At 34.9% G+C, this 25869-nt stretch overlaps 1 protein-coding gene across 10 annotated transcripts in view; it reads right to left on the minus strand.

Moving 5' to 3' along the window:
* Positions 1-22236, minus strand: part of LOC109613610 (uncharacterized) — an 873804-nt gene extending 851568 nt beyond the window's left edge. For 2 of the 10 annotated variants that reach the window (XR_009342989.1, XM_059126777.1), the window contains exon 1: positions 21866-22228. Coding sequence is in view for 9 of the 10 variants with exons in the window: in XM_059126777.1 (XP_058982760.1) it covers positions 21866-22048 (183 nt within the window). In the remaining variant the exon portion in view is untranslated. Of the gene's footprint in view, positions 1-11426; positions 11745-21842 lie in introns of those variants that run through there. The other 8 variants (XM_059126783.1, XM_059126781.1, XM_059126779.1 and 5 more) reach the window with 8 other exon arrangements.
* Positions 22237-25869: the final 3633 nt, after the last annotated feature.

Genomic DNA, 25869 nt, shown 5'->3' on the forward strand with positions numbered 1-25869 from the left:
TTAATCTTCTTCTTGAAGTGGTAAATGAAATGAAGGGTATAAAAAAGTACCAATTTCCAACAATTATTTTAAACACTTAAATTAGTCCATAATACATGTGTTAGCGGGAGAATCAAATTATACGACTTGTTGGTTCGATTGTCAGTTTACTTCTAATTTTACTGAGAAAAATATATTACTTAAGTACTAAGATACAACAAAAGTCTTAGGGGGGCTTAGTTTTATGCATCTGCTTATGCAACTCGCTTAATCTTCTTCTTGAAGTGGTAAATGAAATGAAGGGTATAAAAAAGTACCAATTTCCAACAATTATTTTAAACACTTAAATTAATCCATAATACATGTGTTAGCGGGAAAATCAAATTATACGACTTGTTGGTTCGATTGTCAGTTTACTTCTAATTTTACTGAGAAAAATATATTACTTAAGTACTAAGATACAACAAAAGTCTTAGGGGGGCTTAGTTTTATGCATCTGCTTAAGACTACAACACTTGATATTTCTAAGTCTATACATAGGCCTAACACAACACACAATTGTCGTGATCTATATTTACTCCCCAGATGAGCGCATATTTGTATGAGAATATTCTTTATTATCAATGCGTCTCCAAAAGCATAAAGTGTTATCATTCCTTATGCTTTTATCATACACGCGCACACATTTACAAGTAACATGTTGGACTAAAAATACATAAAAGTGTATAGCCTAAACCACTTAAAGATCTAATTTTTTCCTATTCTCTATCATGTTCATAGTTTTATGAACAAGATGAACTCAGTCTTTATAACAAATTATCAACACCTAAATGTTCATTCAAGCTTTTCGGGAAATTAAAAACAAATTTAAAATCTTTAGATTCATCTATACTAATGAATCGAAAAGTACGGAATTACTGGTTTTTCCATAACTACAGATACTAGTTTTGTACAATGCTTTATTGCCACATAATCCCTCATCAGTTCTTTTCTGTACAAATAATTGCAATTTATTATGCAATTGATTATGTTAAAAAGAATAAAGAAGAATATATCATTTGTACAAAAATATTAGCTTCTATGAAAGCTATAAAGAATATAAACATTAATGACTTTTACCCGAAACATATCAGAGCTAATCTTATCAATTAAACATTATGTGGATACCTAGTCATTGCGGTATCAATGGTAATTAATTTACTGACCAAACGGCAAAAAAATGCCATAAATTCACTTTTAATAACAGTTGGCAACACACTAAAAAATTCTTAAAAATAAATAAGACTATCTAATTTTTATTAAATAAATTCGATATTATCAATTGATTCGGCTCAGATTAGCTTAACAAATCTGATTAAGATAAATTGACAATGTAATTAACTTTATACCCATTAATGTTACGTTTGGCTCACGACTTTTGCTGTGGGCCATATTCCTTTCTGTACATTTACCTTTTATTTTTTCAGTTAGAAGTTAAAGTTGTAATAAATAAGCATAAACGTTAAAGTAATCATTACGAACTTCAATTGGGAAATTTAAAACAATTCCGGTGAAGAATGTTTCCACAATCATCAATACCGAATATCAGGAATATCGTTATATGGTGGATATACAAAGGTGTGGACCTGGATGTACCCACCATAAAAATACTGAATATTAGGACGTACAGTTAAAAAGCGCCCATACGAAGGCATGAGTAATTTTTTGCCATAGGTTCTAATACCCATTAAGATCATTTAGTACGAAATAAGAAATGATTCATCAATAGATATTGAGCCTGCCGTATCTTCAAAGATTAAATTTTGAAAACTTACAACACATCGATGTCGTGAATATTTCATTCAAATTGTGTCGAAGACGAACAGTAAAACGCGATGTTATTGAAGCTGTCATTGATAGCTACAAAAGACCCGAGGACGTCCCTTACTTAAGTAGGGGAGGAGTTAACACAATCTCCATTGTCCCACCCTAATACTTTGGTCAAACGATGGCGAAGTATAATAATTGTTCGTCCAACATATTGCAATGCAACACTCCACACGAGGCACAGTGTCAGCAATTATATTCATCATCATTGCTTAGCCAACACCAAACATACGAGCATTTATTCAACGTATTGCAATATAATACTCCACAAAAAGGCGCAGAGTCAGCAGTAGAAAACAATAATTATAAGTTTATTCATAGCTTTAAGTATCTTAATAAGTTAGTCTGATGAGAGAACTGGAATAAAGAAGGTGTAACAACACCATACAAATACCCAAAATACATATAGATATATATATATATATATATATATATATATATATATATATATATATATATATATATATAGAAATTGCTGTTAGAAATTTGCTGGAAGGATCGGTTCCAGTCACCTCGGTGCATCGTGACTTTGTAGATGGACACTATTTTGTTAGCTACGGAGCCAGCCGCACTAAAAAGGTAATATGTCAACTCGAGTTGACAAACTCTCTTACAAACGGTCATTTTTATTATATTTAAACTAATGCTCCTTTAGTTTTATGTATTTATCTTTTTTCATCACTGGTTGTATACCTGGAAGAACATATTCATACGGAGAGAAAAACTAGTCCCAATTGAGCCCAATTCTCGCGCGCTCAAACAGTTGTTGTTTTTTTTATTTGGGCTCGAAAGTGGAGATTTTTGTTTTCTAACACTGCCATTCCAAAGAAATAAATTCTGAAATACAGTGTACGCTTTGTGTTGTTAATGTATCTACCTCTCTTTAAAGTAACACATTCATTAAGATAACTATTACTTTGATTGTTTGCTTTATTTTGGCATTTGTTCTTTGGTTTGATCATCTGCCATTTTACAATAGTGACGAAGTCATTATCACAATTCATTAGTTTACATCAGCTGTCATACTGACCATCGATCATTTGGGAAGTGTTCAGATAACGTGAGCAGGTTAGTGCCACGTAAACGATTGTCCCAACGTAGCACACGTAAAATTTATTAAAAATGATTTAAAATTTGTCCACTACCCATTTATACGACTTTGCTTACGTCGTTGGCAAAGATAATAATAAATAATAATAAATCAATGTAGTAACAAAATGTAACGAGTAGCTTTTTAAGCCCCGCTTTGCGACATATTAGCTTTTTCGTTAAGTTGACTGCTCATTGGTCCACGGCCAGAAAGCATCAAACCCCTACATCCTACAAAAAATGTGATTTTAATAGTTTCACAAACAGTTATAATTAAATATATAGTCCACGGCTGAATTGAAATAAAATTTTAATAATCTTTTTTTTATAAAGGCATCTACAACTTTGTAGAGAACAACAACACCTCACATACTTAGATCAACGATCATCATATCATTAATATTTTATATATTTATTCAAATAGAATAATAGCAGCAACTCAGGTATGTACACATCTTTATTTGTTTACAAATAAATAGTATTGTACACTGATTCCGTGTTGTGATAAATAATTACCAAGACGTCGGTTCGTTCATTTGCCGTTAGTACATTGCAATTTCAAAAATAATAACAATAAGAAGTGTAAATTCCGTCACTCTAAATTTTTGTTTTCACTTACTTACAGAAACGTTGGACTTACGTGGAAAACTCTAAACCAAACTTATGTAAATCAAAGTATTTTGGTGAACACCAACTTCAACTTTTACTTGACATGCCAGTGTTAAACTGTGAGACTAGTTTAGGATTGAATAAATTTCAAAGAAGCATAAATGGGTGCATTTGGTCATATTAAATTATGATGTGTGAACTGAATGAACTAGTGTTCATATGTCTTCAAAGGCTTCCCAAAAGCTCTTATCTGTCATCGTGACATTAGAGGTATTGACAACATCAAACCTTCAAGTAGTAAAAAAATATCGTTCACATTTCACGAGTGTTGGCACGAACCGATCTCCTACTTTTACACCTCGTTCTTCCTCTTCGTCTAGACCGTCCTGAGCAGTTGTTGTTTTTATACCCTCCACCATACTATGGAGGGTATTAACTTTGTCATTCCATTTGTAACACCACGAAATACTCATGTCAGACCCAACAAAGTATATATATTCTTGATCACTGTACAATTCTAAGTCGATTTAGCGAAGTCTGTCATTCTGTCTGTTGTAATCGCGCTATCTTTCGAACGAATTGAGCTAGAAGGCAAACGTTTTCATATAGCCAACATATAACGGTACATAAAATTTGGTATTTGATGTTCGTAATGGGTACTACAGCCTGTGACAAAAAATTGTCTGCACAGGTCCACGTCTTCTTATAGCCCTCATATAACGGTACCTTCAAATATTCGGTATTTTGGTGATTTTAGCGTAATTATTCACCGGATTAGTTTCGAATTACGTACTTAGAGTTTGTAATGGGAACTACAGTCTGTGACAGAAAATTGTGTATACAGGTCCAGTTCTTTGTTAAGCACCATATATGAGTTCCCCCCTATATTTGGTATTTTGACGATTTTAGGTACAATACTAACCGAAATTGTTTGAGATGTCGTATTTGAAGTTTGTAATGGATGCTACAGCCTATGACAGAAAATTGTCTATGCAGGTCCATGTCTTCATATAGCTCCGATATAACGGTACCTCCATATATACGGTATTTTGATGGTTTTAGCTACTTTATTTACAGTTTATTTCAGGTTTCGAATTTAAATATGGTAATGGCTTATGTGAGTCTTTTATACTCACCTCCTGACCAGCAAAACCAAGGTAGCCCGAATAAAGACAATTTTTTAGCATGGAATTTTGCGGAGATTTTTTGAAAAATATTTTATATCAATTTGACATTTCACTCCGAAAAAACGCTTTGTTGGACTGATTCTACTACGGGATTTATCCAATTTTCCTCTGCTTGCACCGAAATTGAAGTATGTGCTGTGAAGTATGCCTGTTTCTTCAATAATTATTGTGACCCCTTAGAAGATTCCTCTTTATTAGATAGGACTCTTCGAGCCCTCTCCTACATTTTTCGATCTTTCCACCGCGCACGTCCCGCTCGTAGAGTTCATCACATTTACAATGAGAAGACCCCTACAAGTTCGGAGATTAAAGCGGTTAAATTACTTTGCAGATGAGTACCTGTCTTGTCAGATAAGATTATCTTAAATACGACAAATAAAAAGCTGTAAGTTCGGACGAGCCGAACTTTGGATACCCTCCACCATTTGGAACGAATTTGGCAATTTTCAAAAAAAAAATAAAATCCGTTAAAAATTCTGTTTAAATCTTAAAAATACCAAATGCAGCCGTCATATTAGAGTCTAAACGATGGCGTGAACCTAGATAGGCAACTTTTGTCATAAGCCATTACAATATTCACATGCGAAACTTGAAAAAAAATCGGTGAATGATGTAGCCAAAATCATCAATATAGGGAGGTGCTACTATATGCTGTACGAAGACGTGAACCTGCACCTCTTCAAATACTACATTTGAAACAATTCCGGTGAATAATGTAGCCAAAATCATCAAAATACCGAATATCAGGAGGTTCCGTTATATGGGGGTTATACCAAAACGTGGACCTACATGGGCTATGTTCAATACCAAAAGTCCTGCAGACATAATATACATTTGAGTAAAATTTTATCAATCAACTTCAATTCTTTCGAAAGCTAGAGTGGTGTCCATAGACGGGCGGCTTAACGGACGCTTGTGGCAACCACCTTTCCCGTCTTACACAGAGAAAAACATCCCACGATTCACATCGCTTATTATAGTTAATAATAGTGGTTAGTTAATGAAAAAACATGTATAAAACAAGTTGCTTGGACAAAAAACGTTTTTTCTCCCAGATAACGGCTGCTCTCCCTCCTGAGAGAACACTATTGTCTAGGCCATTCACCACTACTGAAGTTGATTTTGAAAGTCTCTGTGATCTTAAATTGTTTACCAGCTGCTTTGCTAAAATCACTAAAGATTACGTCTATGTTTTTGTTTGCTTTTTTACAAAAGCAATATATCTAGAAGCAACATTTTTTTTTCATTTATTCCCGGTGGCACCCCCACATGGGTGGTCTATGGGAGGCCGTCGTAGAATTTTTTAAATTCCATTTCCGTAAGCAAATTTGCATTTGAAGAACTCTCCTATTTTCTAGAATCTATGCTTGTTTAAATTCATGTCCTTTATGTCCCATGCATGACAACCCTCAAGATATATAAGCACTGACACCAGAGCATTTTCTCAATGGATCCCCAATCCTTGCTGAAACTTAAAGCTCTCACTCATTAAATCTGCCTATGGTGAATAGATGCGTATTTTAAGAACTTGCACAAAAGATACAAATTATAGTTTCTGCAACTCGATCTTCAAAAGGGTGACTTAGTCGTTATACGACATGAAAATTTTCTTCCCACGAGTCGCAGATATTCGCAAGGAAAATGACACTATCTGACGGACAATTGTAAATTTAGTTGCGCTCCAATAGTCGTCATAGTCCAAGTTTTTCGATTCGTATTTATATCCTTTGTGCTTTTTCGTCAAATGAATTACCAGGTTATGACAATTTAAAACGGCCTACGGTTCTTATTGTGGTCCCACAACACCTTTAGGCATCCTGTCGAAACTACCGGGACTCGAACAATATGTGTCCATCTACGTGACTGCAATGAGATCAAAGTGTTGCGCGTTGAGAACAATCGTACTAGATAAATGCTGCGGGAATTGTCTATCGACAACGCATGCTGTTCGAGATTGCCATATTCGGCTTTGTTGCAAAATCTGCAACCAGCAACATCGGACTACGCCCATCGCTTCACAGTCAAGAGCATCCAATCGCCTTAAGCCGCCCAAAATGCTCCACAAGTGTAATTCCTCAAAATGTCCGTCCGTTCGTTCTAATTCTTCACACCCCGGTCCATCGGGCACTCCCAACAGTCCAAAAACAGTGGGCTTCCGCCCTGCGTTTCAAATCGGCCAATATTTGTCATTCAGCACGTTGCTACGCTTTGGCCTACGATGGTGGTACAGCCTTAACGTTCTACCAGTTTTCCGTCGCCTTATCTAGTGATATCACGCAAATTATTTTTTTTCTTCGGAGATTGTGTCCGTAGGTCTAGAAGAAAATTGTTCTGGGCTCCAATTAGCCGATCCTCCGGTTTATGAGGCTGCAACGGTCAGCATGGGTTTAGTACCTGAAATTTACCACAAAGAAATGAAGTCTCAGACCTATTCGAGTCCCGGGTTTCCATGGGCCCATATAATATTCAACTGCAATTGCAAATAATATAAAAGAAAAAAAAAATAAAAAAGAATTGGAAAAAAATAAAAAAATGTTCATCATTTTGCAACATAGCAAAATGTTGCAACGTGGACGGCCACGTATAGTTTCAAAGTAATTGTAATTTATTTAATATAAAATTTCCCAACGGGTCCTTTTCCATCCCTTCGTTGCATTCTGTCCACTACTTATTTATTCGTCTTTGTTTACTTCGTAGACAAAGACAAATTTGTTTTCATAAATTCATTATTTTTTAATTTTGCAACGCAAACAATTGGAATACATTTATTTATATATTAAATAAGAAATGAATTGAACGTTAAAGTTTGAAAGTTTATTATACACAATAATGCATCAATAAAAAGTTGAAAATAATGAAACGATAAAAAAATAAATACGAATATAAGAAACAATTTTAGAAGCAAATAAGAAGACAACCTTTTAGACGAATGTTCAAAATCCCAGAAAAAATGTATCAGATTCTTTAATAGGAACAAAATTAGAATCGCTTGAATATGATTTGTTCGAAATATTAAAAATTGAAAAGCGCAGAAGCAAACTAATAACGCTAGAGGCGTTGTTACAAATCTATCATTGTTCCACAGTTCAGATTTTTATTCTCCAGGTACAACATATGTCGTAGATTTGTATTAAAGTTTCACCATGTGACACTCAAGACTTCTACGAAAGTTATGGATATCATCTCAGACTCACACCAATGCATCATGATGAATTATAAAGTTTCATTTGCGCAATAAGATTGAAGGTGAGGACAAAAATAATATTGGAAGACATTAAGAAAAACATATTAGGAAACATGTTAGATTAAAATTCAATTTATATGGTACATCTGTGGACCAATAAAAGCAAATGAAATTTGTTTAGCTTTAGTAGAAGACGATGACATTAGCTCAGTATGAAAAAAATTCTGGGAACAAGAGGAAATCAGCAATGTTCCAATTGCTACAGAATCGGACAACTATTGTGAGGAATTTTACGCTTTTGCGACCTACCTTTTTTTAGACGGAAAGTTTGATGTAAACCACCATACATATACGAATTTCCTAATGCAATATTTTTAGATTCATCCAGATTTTAAGAAAAAACTGCCTCGGAAAAAAATCACTATACCACAATTTGCATGTGCACGAGTACTTGTAGAATATGCGGTGCTCGGCACAATACTGTGCTTCTAAGCAAAAAGATAGTGTATAAGGGTACTATGACTAATTTTTAAATTATATACACTTCTAGTCAGTTGTTAGTAGAACGGAGTGTATATGTTTTACATGATATGACTCTGACTAATATGTCATACCTTTAATGGCACTCTTTTCATTTTTCTTGTTTTCGCTTTTCGCTATTTTTGATCATTATTGATCAATATATACATCACCCGAACAAAAAAGCAACAGAACTTAAAGCAACGGCAATAAGAGACTAAACAACAAGAAGTTAGATAAAAAAACAAGTAAGAAAGCAGCTAAGTCCGGCCGGGCCGAACTTCTTATACCTCCACCATTTGGGAGAAACAAAAAATTCCGTCGAAAAATAACACTCAAATGAAGGCCGTTATATGCAGGCTATATGTACGAAGTAATTAGTGTTATAGGCTGTAGTAACGGCTCTGAACTTTAATAATACCGAATATATCTGGGGGTACCGTTATATGAGCGATTTACTAAAACGGGGAAATATATTGAGACAATTCTCTTTCAGGAGTAAAGAACTCCATGATTAGAATTTCGGAGAATTCCATTGAAAAATGTGGCTAGAATAATCAAAATACAGATTATCGTGGACAATTCGCTTTTACGGGATAAAGTACTCACATGGAACTCCTTGTGTGAATTTCAGGCAATTCCATTGAAAATGTGGCTAAGATCATCACAATACCGAATACCGGGGGGTTCCGTTGTATGGGGGCTATACGATATCGTGGACCGATATAGTCCATCTTTGAACTTGACCTGTCTGCAGACAAAAGACAGATTTATTCAATATTTTAGCTACCTATCTTAATACTGTTTTGACTGTAGAGTGATTACAACAGAAGGACGGGCAGACAGGGCAAAATCGTCTGAGAATTTTGCGCTGATCAAGTATATATATATATATATATATATATATATATATATATATATATATATATATATATATATATATATATATATATATATATATATATATATATATATATATATAGTTTGTTTTGTCCAAAATTAATATTTCGATTAGTTAGAAACGGAATGACGGACTTTATATACCCTCCATACTATGTATGGTGGAGAATTTAAAAAATCGAAAACCAAAAAGCCGCATTACCAAAAAGTCGAAAAAAAGAAATTCACAACATCAGAACAACAATATTCGACACCCAAATAAACGTCAAACCAACAGAAAGATAGCCAAAATCCATCAATCGAGAGACACCGGTAAACAAGATAGCCAAATCCATCAATCGAGAGGCACCGGTAAACATTCTTCTTTAGATCTAGACACAGAGAGAATGAATAGGTTGTTAAATGTACTGGAAAGGATTGCCAATGCATTAACTGCTTGGGAATATGCCCAACGCTATCGATGATGACATCGACATGGACCAATTGACAATCGATGAGATCCCATCACCATCAACTCGCTTAATCTTCTTCTTGAAGTGGTAAATGAAAGTGCAGATCGCCAGTTCAACTAAACATAATATATAAATTTTATATATCTTCATCTGATTCAGACGCAAATAGTTTCAAAGTATAACTGGTCCAAACTCATAATATGCCTTCAAAAAACCATCATAGTTGGTATGATCTACTTCACATAAATTCCCTCTATAAACGTTTATTTGTTACGGGTAGCTCTACTAATTTAATATGCATAGTGTTGCAAATTATCTTAAAGTCGAAACCGCCCCACTTTCGACCTTTCTTTACTGGTTTACATTAATAAATAACTACGGTATACAAAATACTCTATTTCTTCGATTTTGCACTTTGGTGGGTCTAAAATGAATATTTCGATGTGCTACAAACGGAGTGACAAACTTAACATACCCTCCATAATTTCTAAATAGTCGGAATTTAATATTCTATGAAGTTCCATTTTAAAGTCGGGTATTGTGAGTGGGTACCAACCTTGACTCGTAAGAATTTGACTTGTCAACTGATAAAATGCAAACTGATAGGATCTAACATAAGATATTCGATTAGTTACAAAGAAATTGACCGGGACCTATATAGACAATTTTTTCCCAACGGGATTGTACCTTTTACGAATTCTAAATATTAAATTATCAATATACAAAAAGCTGAATACCCAACATTCTGTAGAGACAATTTAATTGAAAAAATGGGAAGTACGAATAATTTATAACAAGAAATTTACTATTGAGCGCCCTTGTCAACAACATCGTGGAACATTTCATGATTATTATTTCATAATTGCGGATTTTTTTCGTTGAGCGCTAAAACGTTTTACAATCATTACAAGGTAGGCCAGGTTGACTAAATTTGAAATGTACAATTCTGAAGCAAGAGTCCTATGAATTCAAATATACTAATAACAAATGCTACAAGTTGTTTTGTTGATTTGACATCTTTCCACAATACAAATATTTATGAGAAAATCGAGAAATATGAATGTAACGCCACAGATTATTCCGGAACAAAAGTATTTATTTTCCTCAAAATTTGTAAATATAATTATAAATTTCAACATTCATTCATACGAAACAATACATGCACATAGAAAATTAATCATAAAAACATATTATTGCATGACTTTACCTTCTTGATTTTACCATGTACATTATGTGATGACTATCAAAATATTCTCCACGTCATAACTGACAAACTTTTCTAATTGGATTTTTATAATACTCATCAAAGAATTTCATGCTTAAGGGAATTATTCTCCTCCAGGCCTTTCCTACCATTTTGTATGACAATACAATATAACACACTAATATCCACATTTATCAATAAAGTATATTGTATGCAGTTATTTATGGGAGAGTAAGTTAGAATAAAAATTAAAAAGGAAGCTATAAAGTAAAGTAGTATTTTTGATTAGTATCTTTTCTGTTTATATTTGTTTTCCAGCATTTAATGTATTGTTTAATGCACTGCTAAGTTTTATAAAAGAGGTTGCATTCACTTTACCTCCCCCCAAGCATGCTATGAAAAAACTACAATTACCATATCACCATCATTGAACATACATATTTCCCAAGATTTACATTTTTGTATTCGAGCGATGAAGTTGCGTCATTATTTCCAGTTTCAGCTGCTTCCAAATCATCAAATTTTGTAAATTGGCCATGATGTCCTACTGAAGACTTGAAAGACATTAGCTTTTGCAAAAGGAAAGAATGAATCCCACCTGAGGGAGAAGTGGCCATTGGAATAATACCAAAACTTTTGATTTCAAGAACCACTAATGTCCATTTTTTCCATAAATTGTTCAAAAACTAAAATGCATATTGCTTCCTTGTTTTCGATTGGCAACTATATTACGCCAAATATTTGCTGAATTAAGTAAACACAACCACGTAAATTGCAACACCAGAACAATCGTACTAGATAAATGCTGCGGGAATTGCCTATCGACAACGCATTCTGTTCGAGATTGCCACATTCGGCTTTGTTGCAAAATCTGCAACCAGCAACATCGGACTACGTCCATCGCTTCATAGTCAAGAGCATCCAATCGCCTTAAGCCGCCCAAAATGCTCCACAAGTGTAATTCCTCAAAATGTCCGTCCGTTCGTTCTAATTCTTCACACCCCGGTCCATCGGGCACTCCCAACAGTCCAAAAACAATGGGCTTCCGCCCTGCGTTTCAAATCGGCCAATATTTGTCATTCAGCACGTTGCTACGCTTTGGCCTACGATGGTGGTACAGCCTTAACGTTCTACCAGTTTTCCGTCGCCTTATCTAGTGATATCACGCAAATTATTTTTTTTCTTCGGAGATTGTGTCCGTGGGTCTAGAAGAAAATTGTTCTGGCCTCCTATTAGCCGATCCTCCGGTTTATGAGGCTGCAACGGTCAGCATGGGTTTAGTACCTGAAATTTACCACAAAGAAATGAAGTCTCAGACCTATTCGAGTCCCGGGTTTCCATGGGCCCATATAATATTCAACTGCAATTGCAAATAAAATAAAACAAAAAAAAATAAAAAATAATTGGAAAAAAATAAAAAAATGTTCATCATTTTGCAACATAGCAAAATGTTGCAACGCGGACGGCCACGTATAGTTTCAAAGTAATTGTAATTTATTTAATATAAAATTTCCCAACGGGTCCTTTTCCATCCCTTCGTTGCATTTTGTCCACTACTTATTTATTCGTCTTTGTTTACTTCGTAGACAAAGACAAATTTGTTTTCATAAATTCATTTTTTTTTTAATTTTGCAACGCAAACAATGAATGTATTCCAAATTCATTTATTTATTAAATAATAAATGAATTGAACGTTAAAGTTTGAAAGTTTATTATACACAATAATGCATCAATAAAAAGTTGAAAATAATGAAACGATAAAAAAATAAATACGAATATAAGAAACAATTTTAGAAGCAAATAAGAAGACAACCTGTTTAACTCAGGGGAGTGGGGAGAATGGCTTCGACAGCGGCAGTAACAACAACGATAACTCCCCAGAGTTATTTTATGAGAGGTGTGTAGGTGAGAGGTTTGGTAAGGTGCGGGTGATACGCGTGTGTGATGTGCAAAAGAAAGAAAATAGCAAAGAATAAAACACAAGAATAATTAGTATTATTTCTACATTAAATTCATGCTTTATTGGTGATTCTTTCTTTTCGACAATAAATTACCTTCAGTAATTGGGGTGGCGACAGAGGCCTTTTGGTATGTGATAGTGGCGACAGAGGCCGTGTGTTTATTCTTTCGTTTCTACTAGACAAGTGAACGCAGAGGTTCTAAGTGATCGCAGAGGATCCCTTGTCTATTTCTAATACATATGCAAATACAGACAAGTGAACGCAGAGGTTCTGAGTGACCGCAGAGGGTCCCATGTCTGTATATTATTACAACTACAACTACTTCCAATGAGAGCAAGGTGAGCCTACCGCCAACAACCAATACCCAGCGGCGATCCGCTCACTACGGTATCCGCCAAGGGAATTGTAGAGGAGATGCCAGTGTGCCAATCAGCATCCGTGATTGACGAGTATTGGAAAGTTGTGGTGGAACGTATCGAACTTATACATTCCGGCCCCCTTGCTAGAACTAAGAGTCTAGCAATCTATATCATAAAGTGTTATAAGTTAGGAGAGAACGTAAATTCAGATTCCTAAGTGAGCTATAGTTGCAGATTTTCAAATTATCAAAGCGATATGACGAATTATAAACATATGCGATTTACTATTTCATGTTTAGCGCAAGTGACTATTTCAACAAAAATTGGATTTTAAAAGATACAATGATTTTCTTGATTGGTCGATTTCAAAACTGGGTGCCAAATTATGTAACATTTGCTGGAGGTACTGAACCGGTAAGGATATACCCGAAAATAGATTTTTGGGCCAACAACGAATCCAAAACAATTTGGGGTGGTTCAGCTTCGAGTATCTTAGGATATAGGTCAGCGCCAAGCAGCAAATCTATTGGGCTATTATCGAAAGAATCCGCTAAATCAAGATTAGGAATTCGAGTCTTTAAATTACAAAAAGATGGTGATGAGAACAACTTCCCCTTGATTTTAGGTAAGACTAACGCTTTAGTTTTGACAATTCTAGATGAATTTTTAGGGGAAGACAACTGAAGAGAACAAACTTCTCTTGGTGCAGCAGCTTTAGAACAAGTAGTCTCAGATTGAGTTAAAATGCCAAGTTTATTTTTAAGTTTTTTACTAACAATTGATGCCTTGGAAGAAGGATCTACAATTGCTCGAGTAGTGTACGATTTACCATCATGAACAATATTGACTACTGCAGTTTCCAAAAGCACATTATCTTCAATGGTGTTGGGAGACTGGCTTTTACAAGCAGATTGGGTGCGTTTTAGAAGGCTTAGGTCCTCGACTTTTGACCTTCGTAAAAGTAGGACGGAACTTTGAACCTCGGCTTTTGACTTTGGTAAATGCCGGAGGTAAAGTCTGTTTGGACATCGAATCTCGACTGTTGACTGAAGTAAAAGCCGGAGAGGATTTCTTATATTGCACAATGTGTGTTTGTGAAGACAGGCAAGATTCAAGATTTGCAGAGGTGATCCAACAAAACTGTTAATTTGTGGCCGGTGGAGAAGGCTGTGGTGCCGTTGATTGCAAGATTTGCAACTATTGGTACTTCGACAATGTTTAACTACGTGGCCAAGTGAGAGACAATTGACACAATGTTTATTCTTTTTAACAATCGAGAATTTGTCCTCAAACGAAAGTTTAATAAACTGTGGACAAAGTCGGAGAATATGACTTTGGTTAGGACAAATTGGGCAATGAGTGTTTGGCCAAGGAGATGGAGCAACACATTTTGGCTCATGTACCAATGGCTTACTAATGGAACTAGATGTACGCACATGCTTAGATGCCAACGATCTAGTGGAAGAGTAATGAGGTGAAACATGCTGTGATGTTAACGATTTCTTTGCAGGTCTGAAAGGAGTAACATTCTTTGGCGACAACGATTTAATCGAGAGACTAGGAAAAGTGACTATTTTTGACTTTTCTGTGGGCGGATTTTGGTATATACTCTGAATACACTGCAAAGTTTTTATTCTCTCTATAAGGAAAGCATCTAAGTCTGGCCAAAAAGGCAACAACGACTTATTTTTGATGCTTTGCTCCCACAGAGTTAAAGTCAATTTTGGCAAGCGCTGCAAACACATATACACAATAATCGGATCCCACTGATCCGTGGCGACGTCATAGACGGCCATTGCAGCGAGACAACTATTTATTTCACGTTGAATTGTTTTCAAAGAATGACTAGTTTCTTTTTTGAAAGAGGGAATTTCGAATAAACGTCTAATGTGACTATTTACTAGGATACGCTTATTGTCGTAGGTATTCGACAATGCTTTCCACGCTAAATGGAAACTACTCTTGGTGAGTGGAAATCTAGAAATGATTTCTCGAGCCTCACCGGTGGTCTTCTGCCTAAGATGACAGAAACGTTCAATGTCTGAAAGACGAACATTCTTTATAAATAGTGTGGTGAACATCTCACGAAAGGTGGGCCAAGGCACAAAATCACCAGCAAAAACTTCGATATCAACAGGTGGCAACATGAAACAATGATTATCGAAAGGCGGATTGGAGCAACTGTTATTGTCAGAAGATTCGAAGGAACCATGAACGGGTGGAGTAGTGTTCTGCACAGACACCGGCAAAATAGATTTCTTTGACGGAAATCCTGAAGATGGCGTTATATTAGAATTGTGAGACAAATTAATGGAAAGCGCACGTGAATGTTCAGGAGAATGTGAGAACCGAGGAGCTGTAGTAGGAGAGCCATTTTCATTTGTAGATGAATTGAGTCGATCAAGATGTCTGTTAATGGGGGATAAACACCGAAGATATGCAAGGCAAGCCGTGCTATATTTTTCCTCAACGGCATCAATGCTTTTAGCCTGTGCACTCTCAGATGTCTTAAGGTAGATTTTGCACTCATCATAAGTGCACAAAACCTTATCCCACAATTCTTTAATCTCTGCATGGCGAATCTTCAGATTGAATATTGTGAGTGTTGATTTTTCTATTTGTTCGAAATGTGCTACGCTTTTAAGAACAATGTCAGCGGCTCTCATGAAACGGGTAAAGGGAGTGATCGACATTTTAAAGCGAATTTTAAAAGAAAGCTGGCTAACAACAACAGAATTTGGAACAAATAACAAATAAATTTGGAATTTCGAACAAGGACGGCTAACTCTCAAAGCAAATTAGAATGCCCACAAAAACATATTTTGAAACAATTCACAAAAGCTCCGAAACTGCGGAAGAAAATCTGCGGGGTGAAGAAATTTTTGAATTAAAGTAGAGCTAAAAAGCAGAAAAGTGGAGAGAAACTTTTCCAAGATGACAGAACTACTTGTAATTAAAAATTAGTCTTAAGTTTCTACTTAAATTGATTCAATATAAAATTAGGAAAATAGTTGATTTAGTAATGCCAACTGTAGGGTACTTATGACAGGTTTCCAAAAAATGTTACCAACTGCACGACAAAGATTTATACAAAGATTTAACACGTGTCGTTCGAAATAGAGTAACTTCGAAATATTTAATGCTAAATTTGTTATTTTTGTTTTCAAGTTTATACAGAAAATAGAGTTTATTCTTCCAAAAAGCAACCGAACTCTATAGAGATTAACAAATAGTACCAACAACTATTACTAAATTGCCTAAACAATTTCCAGAAAAGCCACAAAACGAAAAGTTTCAACGAATATATGTTGCTAAAATATGTGCAATGAATGCCGAATGTAGGGTGAATTTGTCCAAAAATTCCAAAAACATTACTAGGTTGCAATTGTTCAGCCCAATGTTAAATAATATTTACAAATTTTTCAAATCTAGCCAGAAAACCCGATTAATTTTCAACAATATATGTAGCTAAATATGCCTGCAAAGAATGCCGAATGTGGGGTGAATTTGTCCAAAAATTCCAAAAACCCTACTACCAATCAAAAGTATTTCAGAAAATTATCTAAAAATAATTTCTAAAATTAAATACAAAATATTCACAATTTGTGCTGTTTTATCCCACTGTGCCGAACCAACAACGGATATCGCACAAAGAGGAATAAAACACAAGCGACGTCGGCAGAGAAATGACTATGCGTAAGCAGCTACGCACCCACACAACAAGCGACGCCACAAACGATCCAACAGTGAGTGTTGGAGATCGAAACACTTTGTTGTTATTTTTACTGAATATCAAACCGACGCTAAAAAGGGCGCGTGGAATGATGAAGTATTTTTGTTGCAATTTTTGGCAATGCAAATTCTCAAGTGAGAATTGATCGATGGTTAGAAACAAACGAAGAAGAATTGCAACAACAATAAATGCGCGTTGGTGACGACGACAAAATAACCAATCGACAGATGGATGCACTGTTATTACAAGTGTGTTGTTATTGCTAATTAGAAACAAACAATTCTCATTAAAGGGCTCAACCTTTGAAACGTGAAGGGGGATAACAACAGCGAATGTTTGGTTGGTGAGAAATTGAACAACAAATAAACCAAACGACCAAATATAAAAGAATGTGCATGTATGCTGTGGTGATGCAAATTTTTCTTCAACTAAGGCGAGGGAGTAGAGCAACAGCGAGGGGAATACTTTATATTCTCACAAAGGGTTCAACATTTGAAATGAGAGTTAGAAATGGAAATAATGAACGAAGCAGAGCAAGAGCATCAAATATTTTTGTATGATCAACGCGACAACGGATGATCAGTATAAAGAAAGCTAATTATTTTCACAACGACAGAACTACTTGTTGTAGGGGAATGCACTTAATTAACACAAGAAGTGTTAATATAAGTCGACCAACTGACTTGTTTCCAAACGAAAGGCAATTGTATGATCAACGCAACGTAGGTTGATCAGTACTACAAATGCAATTTAATGCAACAAGAGTGGACTGTATTCGAATTACAATAACACACGCGAAGGGTGATTGAAGCTCGACCAATACGATGTTTTTTTTTCCAAATAAAAACAATTAACATACGCACTAACAAAAACGGGTAGCTCACTTCAAATAGAGATCTGAATTTAAGTATCTGATTTTTAGTCTTATGTATGTTGATGATATGATGAGAGATAATCCGATGATTTCTTCATGCAAACGAGGGAGCAAGAGCAAGTGATGGCTTCAATCCGGCTCGATGCGACCAATGTTTAACTCAGGGGAGTGGGGAGAATGGCTTCGAGAGGTAGGTAGGAGAATGTAGGTGAGAGGTTTGGTAAGGTGCGGGTGATACGCGTGTGTGATGTGCAAAAGAAAGAAAATAGCAAAGAATAAAACACAAGAATAATTAGTATTATTTCTACATTAAATTCATGCTTTATTGGTGATTCTTTCTTTTCGACAATAAATTACCTTCAGTAATTGGGGTGGCGACAGAGGCCTTTTGGTATGTGATAGTGGCGACAGAGGCCGTGTGTTTATTCTTTCGTTTCTACTAGACAAGTGAACGCAGAGGTTCTAAGTGATCGCAGAGAATCCCTTGTCTATTTCTAATACATATGCAAATACAGACAAGTGAACGCAGAGGTTCTGAGTGATCGCAGAGAATCCCTTGTCTATTTCTAATACATATGCAAATACAGACAAATAATATTGGAAGACATTAAGAAAAACATATAAGGAAACATGTTAGATTAAAATTCAATTTATATGGTACACCTGTGGACCAATAAAAGCAAATGAAATTTGTTTAGTAGAAGACGATGACATTAGCTCAATATGGAAAAATTCTGGGAACAAGAGGAAATCAGCAATGTTCCATTTGCTAGAGAATCGGACAACTATTGTGAGGAATTTTACGCTTTTGCGACCTACCTTTTTTCAGACGGAAAGTTTGATGTAAACTACCATAATATACGAATTTCTTAATGCGATATTTTTAGATTTATCCAGATTTTAAGCAAAGAAGCAATATGAACGTATGAACACAAAATTTAGAAAAAACTGCCTCGGAAATAAATCACTATACCACAATTTGCATGTGGACGAGTACTTGTAGAATATGCGGTGCTCGGCACAATACTGTGCTTCTAAGCAACAGAACAATAATACTCCACACCCAAATTAACTACAAATTAACAAAAAGATAATATATAAGGGGTACCATGACTAAGTTTTAAATTAAATGCACTTCTAGTCAGTTGTTAGTAGAACGGAGTGTATATGTTTCACATGATATGACGTTGACTAATATGTCATACCTTTAATGGCACCCTTTTCATCTTTTTTGTTTTCGCTTTTTATATCCATTAAAGCTATTTTTGATCATTATTGATCAATATATACATCACCCAAACAAAAAAGTAACAGAACTTAAAGCAACGGCAGTAAGAGACTAAACAACAAGAAGTTTGATAAAAAACAAGTAAGAAAGCAGCTAAGTCCGACCGGGCCGAACTTCTTATACCTCCACCATTTGGAAGAAACAAAAAAATTCTTCGAAAAATAACACTCAAATGAAGACCGTTATATGCGGGCTATATCTACGAAGACGTGGTCCTGCATAAGTAATTAGTGTTATAGACTGTAGTAACGGCACTGAACTTTATATAATACCGAATATATTGAGACAATTCTCTTTCAGGAGTAAAAAACTCCACGATTGGAATTTCTGTGGCTAGAATAATCAAAATACCGAATATCGGGGTGTACCGTTATATGAGGGCTATACGATATCGTGGACCTATATAGACAATTCGCTTTTAGGGGATAAAGTACTCACAAGGAACTCCTTGTGTGAATTTCAGACAATTCCATTGAAAATGTGGCTAAGATCATCACAATACCGATATAGTCCATCTTTAAACTTGACCTGTCTGCAGACAAAAGACAGATTTATTCAAAATTTTAGCTACCTATCTTAATTAGTTTTGACTGTAGAGTGATTACAACAGACGAACGGACAGACAGGGCAAAATCGTCTTAGAATTTTGCGCTGATCAAGAATATATATATATTTTTTGTTTGGTTCAAAATTATTATTTCGATTAGTTACAAACTGAATGACGAACTTTATATACCCTCCATACTATGTATGGTAGAGTGTATAAAAAACCGAAAACCAAAAAGCCGCATTACCAAAAAGTCAAAAAAAAAGAAATTCACAACATCAGAACAACAATATTCGACACACAAATAAACGTCAAACCAACAGAAAGATAGCCAAAATCCATCAATCGAGAGACACCGGTAAACATTCTTCTTTAGATCTAGACACAGAGAGAATGAATAGGTTGTTAAATGTACTGGAAAGGATTGCCAATGCATTAACTGCTTGGGAATATGCCCAACCCTATCGATGATGACATCGACATAGACCAATTGACAATCGATGAGATCCCATCACCATCTACTCGCTTAATCTTCTTCTTGAAGTGGTAAATGAAAGTGCAGATCGCCAGTTCAACCAAACATAATATATAAATTTTATATATCTTCATCTGATTCAGACGGAAATATCGAAATCGATTCAAAGTAGGATTTACCTCTACTATGTATATTAGTTCCTTTCGGTTTCAAAGTATAACTGGTACAAACTCATAATATGCCTTCAAAAAACCATCATAGTTGGTATGATCTACTTCACATAAATTCCCTCTATAAGCGCTTATTTGTTACTTTCGACCTTTCTTTACTGGTTTACATTAATAAATAACTACGGTATACAAAATACTCTATTTCTTCGATTTTGCACTTTGGTGGGTCTAAAATGAATATTTCGATGTGCTACAAACGGAGTGATAAACTTAACATACCCTCCATAATTTCTAAATAGTCGGAATTTAATATTCTATCAAGTTCCATTTTAAACAGCGGAGTCGGGTATTGTGGGTGGGTACCAACCTTGACTCGTAAAAATTTGACTTGTCAACTGTTAAAATGCAAACTGATAGGATCAAACATCAGGTATTCGATTAGTTGCAAAGAAATTGACCGGGACCTATATAGACAATTTTTTCCCCTGTTACGACTTCTAAATACCAAATTATCAATATACAAAAAGCTGAATACCCAACATTCTGTAGAGACAATTTAATTGAAAAAATGGGAATACGGATAACTCATAACAAGAAATTTACTATTGAGCGCCCTTGTCAACAACATCGTGGAACATTTCATGATTATTATTTCGTAATTTAATTGACCAACTTACATAATTGCGGGTTTTTTCGTTCAGAGGTATTGAGAGTTAAAAAGTTTTACAATCAATAAAAGTTAGGGCAGGTTGACTAAATTTTAAATGTACTATTCTGAAGCAAGACTCCTATGAATTCAAATATACTAATAACAAATGCCACAAGTTGTTTTGTTGATTTGACACCCTTCCACAATATATAAATTTATGAGAAAATCGAGAAATATGAATGTAACGTCACAGATTATTCCGGAACAAAAGTATTTATTTTCCTCAAAATTTGTAAATATAATTATAAATTTCAACATTCATTCATTCGAAGCAATACAGGCACATAGAAAATTAATCATAAAAACATATTATTGCATGACTTTACCTTCTTGATTCTACCGTGTACATTATGTGATGACTATCAAAATATTCTCCACGTCATAACTGACAAACTTTTCTAATTGGATTTTTATAATACTCATCAAAGAATTTCATGCTTAAGGGAATTATTCTCCTCCAGGCCTTTCCTACCATTTTGTATGACAATACAATATAACACACTAATATCCACATTTATCAATAAAGTATATTGTATGCAGTTATTTATGGGAGAGTAAGTTAGAATAAAAATTAAAAAGGAAGCTATAAAGTAAAGTAGTATTTTTGATTAGTATCTTTTCTGTTTATATTTGTTTTCCAGCATTTAATGTATTGTTTAATGCACTGCTAAGTTTTATAAAAGAGGTTGCATTCACTTTACCTCCCCCCAAGCATGCTATGAAAAAACTACAATTACCATATCACCATCAATGAACATACATATTTCCCAAGATTTACATTTTTGTATTCGAGCGATGAAGTTGCGTCATTATTTCCAGTTTCAACTGCTTCCAAATCATCAACTTTTGTAAATTGGCCATGATGTCCTACTGAAGACTTGAAAGACATTTGCTTTTGCAAAAGGGAAGAATGAATCCCACCGTATGAGGTAGAAGTGGCCATTGGAATAAAACCAAAACTTCTGATTTCAAGAACCACTAATGTCCATTTTTTCCATAAATTGTTCAAAAATTAAAATGCATATTGCTAACTTGTTTTCGATTGGCAACTATATTACGCCAAATATTTGCTGAATTAAGTAAACACAACCACGTAAATTGCAACACCACCGAATATAAAGATAGATACATGACCAACCTAAATGCACGAGTTTGCGATTGCCCATTGCCACAATCAAGAACAAATCACCAACTTAAAAGCTTTATCATTGGATAATAATCACATTTTGCTATTTTGACTATGTTGATTATTTTATCAAATAAAAGTTTACAAACTAAAGTGAACTATGTAGCTTACATCTAATAATATTTCTTGAAGCTGTAATCAATCGAACAAATTGCCGGTTTGCATGGCTTAGGATTTATAATGTCTTCCATAACTTGTGAGTGATTGTTGTTTTTATTTCAACCATTACAACAACTTGTATGAGGAATGATTGCATATACAATGCATAGAGTATATATAAACATGATCAGCTTAAAATTTAAATTCGATTTAACGATGTCCGCCTGTCTGCCCGACTGTTGATATCACGATACAGCCCTCATTATTTGACGTAGAGCTTCAACATTTGGCAGAACAATTGTATTGTATGTAGGATGGTATTGGTATTGAAAATGAGATATATTGGTCCACGTTTTCGTATAGCCGCCATATAAAAATACATCCCAATATTCGGTATGTTGGTGATTTTCGCATTTGTCTAATAATTGTTGTTTGAAGATCATAATGGGTTCTAGCTTGTGTGGCTAAACATTGTATATGTAGGACCACGTTGTTGTATAGCCCTCATATAACGGTTCCTCTGGATTATCAGTATTTTGATGATTTATGCCACATTTTCCCACAGATTTTCTCAAAAAATGGTACTTGTAGTTCGTAATAGGTTCTAGCTCCGATGGCAGAACATTGAATATTTAGATTCCCGTTTTCCTATAGCCCACATATAACGATAACCACCGATATTCGGCGGTCACAGTCACATTTAGCCACGAAGAATATTTGATAGATGACAATCCTTGAAATATAAAATTTTCTATAGAGTTCCGGTATTGATATAACGGCCTCACTCGCTTTATGGTTTTTTAAAAACTTTAATAAAAAAAAAAACTTTAATAAAGTGAAACACGATTGAATTCAGGTACTTTTATATAAAAATGTTTTCTTTACCCAATGGTGGAGGTTATTGAGAGTTCGGCACGGCCGAACTTAATGTTTTTATTAGTGGAGAACGATGGTAATGTTTACCAGGAGGTAAGGCAGGGAATACCTAGGTCTCGGGAAGAGCCGCCAATACTCATCTGTTCTCTTGTTGTGGTGCGGCTTGCTCGTAAAGTTCCGCTTTTCAAGACCTACAGAATTCTCTTCGATAACTATTACACAACTATTCCTTTATTGTCTTATTTACGGACCCAGGGAATCTATGGGCTTGGAACAGTTCGACGTAATCGAATTCCTGGCTGCAAATTGCCAGAAAAATTACCCAATCGATAATTACCCTGCGATAATCCACGAGTACAACAAGTACATGGGAGGTGTTGATCTTATGGATTCGTGCTTTGGTAGAAGCCGCATAAGAATAAAGTCACGCAAATGGACAAATCGTCTTATATACCATATGATAGATTTTATATAAACGCCAATTCTCTTCATCTCCTCGTACAGATAAAATGCTGACTTTGCACGAATTTATCGTAGACGTCAGCAAAGTTTTAGTAAAATCTGGCACACAATCCATAAGGAAAGGACGTCCAAGAAACACTGGAGGATGTGAGACCCCATAAAATGTGCCAAAACGAGTTCGGGTAGTAATGCCGCCTAGTGACGTGCGGTTTGATAATGTTGGGCACTTCCCGAAATACCTAACAACAGGCAAACCTCGTTGTAAAATGCCCAATTGCACATCTAGAACAACAGTGTATTGCATTAAATTTGAGGTAGAATTATATTTCCAATCAACAAAAAATTGCTTTCTAGAATATCATACAAAACATTGAATAAATGAACTGAAATATATATAATTTGAATGAAAATAAAAAAATTTCATATATAAACCATATGCATTTTACTTGTCAAAGGAGTGTCTGGTGGTTCTTCAAAGAACCAACACACAAATCTTACCCTAAAATGTCCAAAACTCAAAATTGTGAAAAGTCGTAGAACAAACGTTGTTAAGGGTCCTAAAATACAATATATAAAATTTTTTCATTGAAAAGAAAAAATTCAGGCTATTAAGGGTTAATAGACAGGACACGGTCGACGAAGGGGTTTTTATTGTAACAGACAAAACCAACTTACATGGTTATGCTACGTCGTTCATGTAAAACGAAAGCATAACAAGTGGAGAAAAATGAAAATGTTTATAAGTGCGGTTGTGATATTTAGAAGTTTTTTCAAAAGAATTTTAGTTTTATGTAATTCTTTGGTTCCTCTTCTATTGAGTTTACGATCTCGTCACTTGGGTAAAAAAATGTCATAGGAGTTATTTTTAAAATAACTCCTAGGGAGAATATCGCAGACAAAAACAATTAAAAAACAGCTAATATCGGCCGAGCTGAACTTTTAATGCCATCGTCCATATGGAAGGAACTTGAAACTTAAAAAAAAAAACTTCCGTGAGCTACCACTTGAATGAAAATTGTTATTATTATTATTTTTATAGTCTCCATATACGAAGACGTGGACCTGCTTACGAAATTTTTTGTCATAGGCTGTAGTACCCACTACGAACTTTAAATACCAAATTTTAACACAATTCCGGTGAATAATGTCGCTAAAATCATCCAAATGTCGTATATCGGGATGTACCATTATATAGAGGATATGCGAAAACGTGAACATATATTCATTTTTTTTATCATAGGCTGTAGTATCCATTAAGATCTTCCAATACGAGATTTGAAACGATTCCGGTGAATAATATTGTTGCAACCATCCAAATAATTCCGGTAAATCATGTCTCTTAAATCATGAAAATACCGAATATCGGGAGGTACCGTTATATGGGGGCTATTCGAAACGTGGACGGACATGGCCCATTTACGAACTTAACCTGCCTACTAGTAAACTATGCATATATGTAAACTTTTAGCCTTTTATCTCAATTCGTTCGAGAGATAGCGTGATTACAACAAACAGAAGGACGGTCATCGCTAGATCGTCCTAGAATTGTACGAACCAGAATATATATGCTTTGTGGGGTCTATTATAAATATTTCGAGGAGTTACAAACGGAATGACGAAGTTAATATACCCTCCATAGAATGGTGGAGGGTATAACAAGGGAACAATTATAATGAGATTAAGCCTGACCATTTTGCAACAACAAAATACTATGGTATCCCGAACAAACATGCCAACACTGTTCCGTTAATAGAAACTGCACGGTCGACGAAGGGGTTTTCGTTGTAACAGACAAATTACATGGTTATGCTACTTCGTTCATGTAAAACGAAAGCATAACAAGTGGAGAAAGATGAAAATGTTTATATGTGCGGTTGTAAGATTTAAAAGACTTTCCAAAAGAATTTTAGTTTTATGTAGTTCGTTGGTTTCTCTTCTATTGAGCTTACGATCTCGCCATTTGGGTAAAAAAGTTTTTTGTCATAGGTGTTATTTTTAAAATTTTAAGATTTAGAAGATTTTTCAAAAGAATTTTAGTTTTATGTAATTCGTTGGTTTCTCTTCTCGTCATTTGGGTAAAAAAAGTTTTTTGTCATAGGATTTATTTTTGAAATAACTCCTTAGGAGAATAACCTAGACAA

This window comes from Musca domestica, unplaced genomic scaffold (assembly GCF_030504385.1).
Source record: "Musca domestica strain aabys unplaced genomic scaffold, Musca_domestica.polishedcontigs.V.1.1 4, whole genome shotgun sequence".
In the NCBI taxonomy this organism is placed as follows: domain Eukaryota; kingdom Metazoa; phylum Arthropoda; class Insecta; order Diptera; family Muscidae; genus Musca; species Musca domestica.